General features: G+C 44.0%; 1 protein-coding gene across 1 annotated transcript in view; it reads right to left on the bottom strand.

Annotated features, from left to right (window-relative positions):
* Positions 1-1,160: 1,160 nt before the first annotated feature.
* Positions 1,161-6,391, bottom strand: part of MDH1B (malate dehydrogenase 1B) — a 25,532-nt gene continuing 20,301 nt past the window's right edge. Inside the window, exons 9-11 of the mRNA XM_025211032.1 lie at positions 4,539-4,590; positions 4,094-4,168; positions 1,161-1,887 (exon numbers count right to left, since the gene is read on the bottom strand). Of these exons, the coding sequence (XP_025066817.1) occupies positions 1,805-1,887; positions 4,094-4,168; positions 4,539-4,590 (210 nt within the window). The 3' untranslated portion in view covers positions 1,161-1,804. The remainder of the gene's footprint in view (positions 1,888-4,093; positions 4,169-4,538; positions 4,591-6,391) is intronic.

Raw genomic sequence — 6,391 nt, 5'->3', positions numbered from 1 at the left:
AAACTTTTTAGGGGCCCTGTGGACTGGATAGAATGGCCTGGTGGGCTGCATCCGGGCGGGCCACATTTTGCCCACCCCTGGTATAGATGGAATCATTCTCTTTTAATAAATGACAACAGAGCCCCTTGCACATGTATTATGCAGTTATGCATAGCTGTCCCTAAGGCTGTGCGGGGCCCAGGGCAGGGGGGGTGGGTGGCAAGCCGCCGGAGCCGGCAGCGCTCAGCAGTAGCGGCAGCAGAGCTGGCGGCTCTTGGCAGTGGTGGTGTGTGGTGGCCGTTGCAGGGCCTATACGGTGGTTGCCCCAATTCACACCCCACTAGGGATGGCCCTACATTTATGTATTGCATTAATCTGAACAAACATTGGGGCACATAAGGTGTTGTTGTATGCGCTAAAGGCCCTTTGTATACATTGGTGTTGTTTTAAAATAGATTGCATAAAAACACAGTGGTGAAACTCCAAAATACTACAGAAAAAGGGTTGCTTTAGATACTAAATTTATTTTTAAGCTACCAGTTTTTTCTCTGAGTTCTTTGTCCTAAATTCTAGTCTGAAAAGTGATTTCTAAAATCTGTATTACAGACCTTTTTTTCTTGTCTCAGTGATTTATCAAATGTGCAGTGTCAGTGTTAATTTTTTTTTTTCAAACTGCGAATTAATTCTGGGTCTGAGGGTCACGCTAGAGTCCTTCCATCCAATGCATCACTATATTTGACACAAGTTCTGCCAGACAAAGTGGGTGTCAAGTTCAGTCTCTGTAGGTTCATTGTCTTCGATGGATTTGCTCCAGTGCATCTTAATGGAAATTAGTAAACAATTCTGTTACTCTGCAAACATATTCAAGTTTAGCTCTATTGGTTCTGCAGGGCTAATAATGCATTTGTCACTACTGAGAATAAGTACTTTCCTGTTATGTGTACAGCCATATTGTTATAAGAAAGTGCCACTTTTACTGTCAATTTTCAGAATACAATGGATACATTAATGCTGAATTGATGATTTAGGCTAAACTGAACTCTCAGAGTTAAGATCAGGTCAAATGAAACTTTGTCATTTTGATACTTTGCAAAATGTTTTGATTTACATTTTATTATGGAGCAATTTTAAATTTCAGAGTGAAAAGCTTTTTCAGCCTAAAAATTTGAATGTTTTTGTTGTAAAGATGTTGACATGGGAAATTGATTAAAACTGTCCCTTTCTTATGAATAGTTTTGGTTTAGACAAATAAGCATCTTTGATGGAAAAAGATCATTGAAAACTTCCCAGTTCTGCATGTGGAGAGACCTGTGTGCCCACAGATGCTTCTGAAAATGCTAGTTTATGTGGCTTGTTCAAGACAACAGACTGACACAGTGTAAGATCCATGAGCAGAACTCTCAAACAGGTTTCCAAGCAACTAGGCTACCCATTTTTAAACATAAAATCACCAGAATGAAAACCTTATGCTGCATGAGTTGTGGTGGCTCAAGTTGTTTTATGGGTTAACAACATGCATTAATTAGAGAATGAAGCTAATGGTTTATAGATTATAGTGTTCATAAGGAAAGCAATATACAGAGAGGCACACAGGGTAATTGTTAGAAAAGATGTCTTGGAGCAAAAGCAAGCAAGATAAAAAGGGGTACAGAGTATCTTGTGATATTTCTTTTCACCATAGCCAATATACAGTAGTTCCTAATTAGATGTTCTGGCAGACCCTTGGTGAGAGTTTAGATTTTTTCTTCCTCATACTCTTCGGATGAAATAAATCACATAATGAAACTTCAGCATTTGTTGAATAAATAAATATTAAAAACATTTTTTAGTCTACATCTGGGAAGCTTGCACTTTTTTCTCCTTCAAAGGTCTCTGACTGATGTGAACCACTGGATAAGGTTTCCAGTTCTGTAACAAAGAAAAAAAATAGAATAATCAGTATTTTAGATGCACATACCTCTTTAGCTTTAAATAAATAGAAGCATGAAATATGGGGCTTGATGCTAATATCATCTAATGTTAAGACCCAAAGTGATGGGGAAACAAGACTTGAAAGGGTCTCTATTGATTAAGTGTTTTTAAGCCACAACTGGGTAGTTACTCTTCTGCTGAACACCAGTGTGGTCACTCTTGTCACAGCTGAATGAGAGAGCTTAGCAGAAAAGCAGTGCAATGAGCGAGGTGGCAGTCAAGCAGAGAGTCCTGTCTCGCTAGAAGTCTACCTCTGGAAAACACTGCACATATCAAGGGTGCATCCTTAGGACTCTTGGCACGCAATGAAAAAACCACGATACAGGACTGAAATACCCATGAGCTGATTGGAGATGGGGAACTGCAGTCCTCAACCTAGAGATACTTTCCACCTCTTCTTCCTGTGTCTGAGTATAAAAATCTAGATGGGATGTGGGGGGGGGAAGGAAAAGTTTATAGGGAAAAAAAACAAAACAGATATGATCAAGAAGGAGACAAATCCAAAGGAACTTGAGGTGGAAGGGAACAATTTAGGGGGGAAACAAAGAAAACAGAGGGACTGGAAAAAGGGAAGAAATGGAATAGGTGATGCATACAGCACCACGGAAAATGGAGATATGAGGAACTGAGGAAACAGGAAAAAAAAAAAAAAAAAATCAGTGGAAATGAAAAGGGTGCAGGAGGAGAGACAGGTGAGATAAACAGAAATGATGACAGGAAGTGGAAAAGAAAGACAGGGACAAGAAATAACAGGAAAAGATACAGAGAAGTCTTAAAACGATTTGTCAAGGGATTGGGGTCCCTAAGAATGGCCGTGTTACCCCCAAGGCCCCTCGACTGTGCCAATTTGGCCTGCTGGGCACCCTCAGTCTTGATGCCACATCTTGATGGATTTATAGCATAGGGAGGCAGCCTTTAAGTCCTCTTGGACATGGTTTGATGGACTCTGAACCCCATGGGTTCCCAGACCCCTTGTGGGTCCCGCTTCAAAACAGATCTCACAGGACACCCCAGCCTTATGGGCTATATGTGTGGCTCCAACCACCCCTTTACCATGCCCCAAGCCTCACAGATGGCACTGACATTGTCCTGTCTAGGCCTTGCTGTAATTGGCCCCTTTGTCCTCTCTCTGGGCTCTCTGCAGCCTGGTCACTGCGCCCTTTCTGGCACCGGGGTCTGTGCACCCCCAAATGCCACACCCTCTCTGGCACCAGGGTCCCCACGCTTCATTGGTCCCCCCAATGAGGCCTCCTCCTTCCCCAAATAGCCTCACCCAAACCACTGGTCTTATAAACAGAAATCAACCTGCAAGCCCCAAGGCTATAACATAAGCTCAAGCCACCTGGCTATAACATAATTCGAGCCACGCAGGGCATGCTCTGTCCCTCAACAGTACCAGAAGCTGCACTTGCAATCAGGCCTCTTCCCTTCATTCACTCTAAGAAGGCTCCTTCTCCCTTGGCCTCCAGCAGAGAACTATCCCCCTAGCCTCTGGCCTGGGGTTTATATACGAGCCAGGCCCTGCCCCTTCTGGTCAGCTGACCGCTGGCAGGTGTGGGCCCACTAGCTCATTCTGGCTGCCCTGTTAAGCAGCAGCTGGGGCTCCCTAGCAATTTCAGCCCTTTGAAGGAGCAGGGCACCTAAGTGCTCTGCGACAGGATTAATAAGAAAACATGAAATGCAGTTAAGAAAAGTGGGTGATAAAAGGAGAGAGAGAACACAAATGGGAAACGGGATAAAATCAAGAACACACACACTTTTAAAGTCAGTAAAATGCTATTATTTTGATCCATGATCCTTCTTTCTTCCTTGATATACCCTTCTGCAGTAACAGGTCAGGCAACTCAAGTAGCTGGTAGGAAAAGGAAGCATAAGAAGACTTAGAAGATGACTTGACCTTATAGTAGATTGGAAAGACTATGGTATTGTGATGTCACGTTTTCTGTAGGCATTGTGACAGGAATATTATGTGGCTATGCAACTTATCAGGGTAATCTTTGAATTGTGCTTTTAAAGTGGATCAATAGCTTAGAGCTGGTATATCAAATCTCTTGTTGAAAATGAAAAGACAGCTCAGTGAAATACTGAGATTTCTTTCCCTCGAATAATTTTGAATATTGTTAATATACTTGTATTACTCTACCTTCTTTAGGTTTTTCAACCTTTTCTTCTTCCACATTGTCTAGCAGACTAAAGATATTGAATGAAGTGTCAACTTCTGTAAAAAATGAAAATAAACAGATTGAGGTTCACATTTATGACAGCTTTTATTGTACTTCAGATTCTGCTCATTTTTCCTTTATTTATTTATTTATTTGCTTATTTTTAAGCAACAGGTAGTTAAGGAAGAAGCCAAAGGCATACTACTATAGCATCAAAAACATATACCAAGGCATATTGCAAATGTTGTTTTCTATTAATAGTCATGACTTATCTTTATGTGGTAAGAGGTTTTGCATATAATAAAAGAATAGAAAGATAATAAAATGAACTACCCATTGTTTTTATTGTCCTTTCTCAAAACCTTATTTTCTATCCTCTGTTATACGACACAGCTTTATACTAATATTGCTTATGAATGGTTTTACCTTTTTTGTATGGTTGCATTTTTTGTATTTCTCCTAATGCAACTTGTTTTTCCTGCATGAAAAGGAGAGATTTATAATCACAAACTGTTTCTAGTACAAACTTAAAATATGTTCTTATGATGATACTCCATGTATGCTAACATTAATAAAAATGAGTAGCCGTGTGTTGATTGTAGGATGATGCAGTTGAGATTAGTCTTTCTATCGTGTTTAATATTTCTAAAATTATCACCTTATTCTAAATGATAAACTGCTGACTTACTGTGTGTCTTCAATGAGAAATCCCAGATTGTAAAAGAATCCAGCTTTCATTATCTGCATAGGCAGCATCCCAGCATTCCCTATTCGCTAGGAATACCAAAATGGCCAAATTGGCCACTTAAAATGCTACTGGAGAACTGAGACTGTGCAGTATAAAATGCATACAAGCTGGGTGCAGAAATCCTGTATTTACAATAATGCAGTGTATTTATACTCTATACTAATATTTATCATGCGCTAATTGGGCAACTGAACAGCTAAATACCCATTTACTTATATTAATCCATATTTGACATGCAAAGAGGAGACTTTATACAGCAGAGTACACATAGATTGTAGAGCTAATGTACTATATCTTTTGTGTATTATCATTTATAGAAGTTTCACCTTTGGAATCTAGCTGTGGGCCTGTGTGTCTAAAGCAGGAATAAGTAACCCCCAGCACACGTGCCAATTAGTGGCACACGGAGACATTTTCCCTGGCACACCAGGAGGCATGCGAGGAAATTGTTTAAAAATATTTTATTTTTAAGTTGCTACTCTAGGCTCTCCGGAGAAGCCATAGGTCCCAGCGCCATGGCAGGCACCGGGGGTGGAGTTGGGAGAAGACAGGCAGGGATGCAATCTATGTTCTGCTGACTCTGCCCCGTGTCCCCGAGCCGCACACTCCAGCCCACAGGGCCGCTGCACTGGAGGCTTCCAGCAGGTGGATGAGTCCTGGGCCCGGCTGGGCAGACAAACGCTCCATCTCACCCAGGTGGAGGCAGCACCAGGGTGCAGAGCACCGGGGCTGGGAGCTCATTGCAGAGTCTGGACAGTGCGGGGAGAAGCAGGCGTGGGAGGAGGTGCTGTGGGCAGGCTGGCCTGGCTGGCCCTTTGGGAAGGCAGGGGCTGGGCAGGAAGTGTGGCTGCCCCAGGACTTCGCAGCTTCGGGCCGCGGCAGGCAGGGGTGCCCAGTGGTACCTGAGGTGGGGCCCAGCCCGTGCAGCTCTGCAGGGATGGGGCTCAGCCGCCCTGCCTGTGAGGGGATGCCACCCGGACAGGGCAGGTCACTGGGCTCAGGGGGCTCCCAGCACCAGGCTCAGCCTCCCTGCATGCCCTAAGACAGCCCCCGCTTCCCGCTCAGTTTCCACTCTCCTCCGGCTCCCACCTGCCTGGCTGGGTTGGCCTGCTCACAGCGCCTCCTCCACACCTGCTTCTCCCTGTGCTGTCTAGACCCTGCCCTGGTACTCAGTGCCCCATTGCTGTCCCCGCCTAGGTGGGATGGGGCGTTTGTCTGCCCGACCTCTGGCTGGGCCCTCTCTCCCAGCCCTGGGCTTCCTCTGCTCCAGGACCATCAGGGAGCCCCAAGTGCCCCAGCCCTGGTGGCTACTTCTGGTGTGCTGCTGCCTCCCTTCGCCAGACACTGCTGTGGACCAGCAGGCCTGAGCTACAGCCGGTAGTGGTGGGAGACATGAGCAGTAAGGGGCACACCTTCTTTCTCTTTTTCGTTTTATTTCTCTCTTCTTTTTCTCTCTTTCTTTTCTTCTCTCCCCTATTTTTTCTTTCCTTCTTTTCTTTCTCTCTTTCTCTCTCCCCTTCTGTCTCCTTTT

This window comes from Alligator sinensis, unplaced genomic scaffold (assembly GCF_000455745.1).
Source record: "Alligator sinensis unplaced genomic scaffold, ASM45574v1 scaffold372_1, whole genome shotgun sequence".
In the NCBI taxonomy this organism is placed as follows: Eukaryota; Metazoa; Chordata; order Crocodylia; family Alligatoridae; genus Alligator; species Alligator sinensis.
Note: the sequence above shows the minus strand (reverse complement) of the source record. Positions and strands in the feature narration are given on the sequence as shown.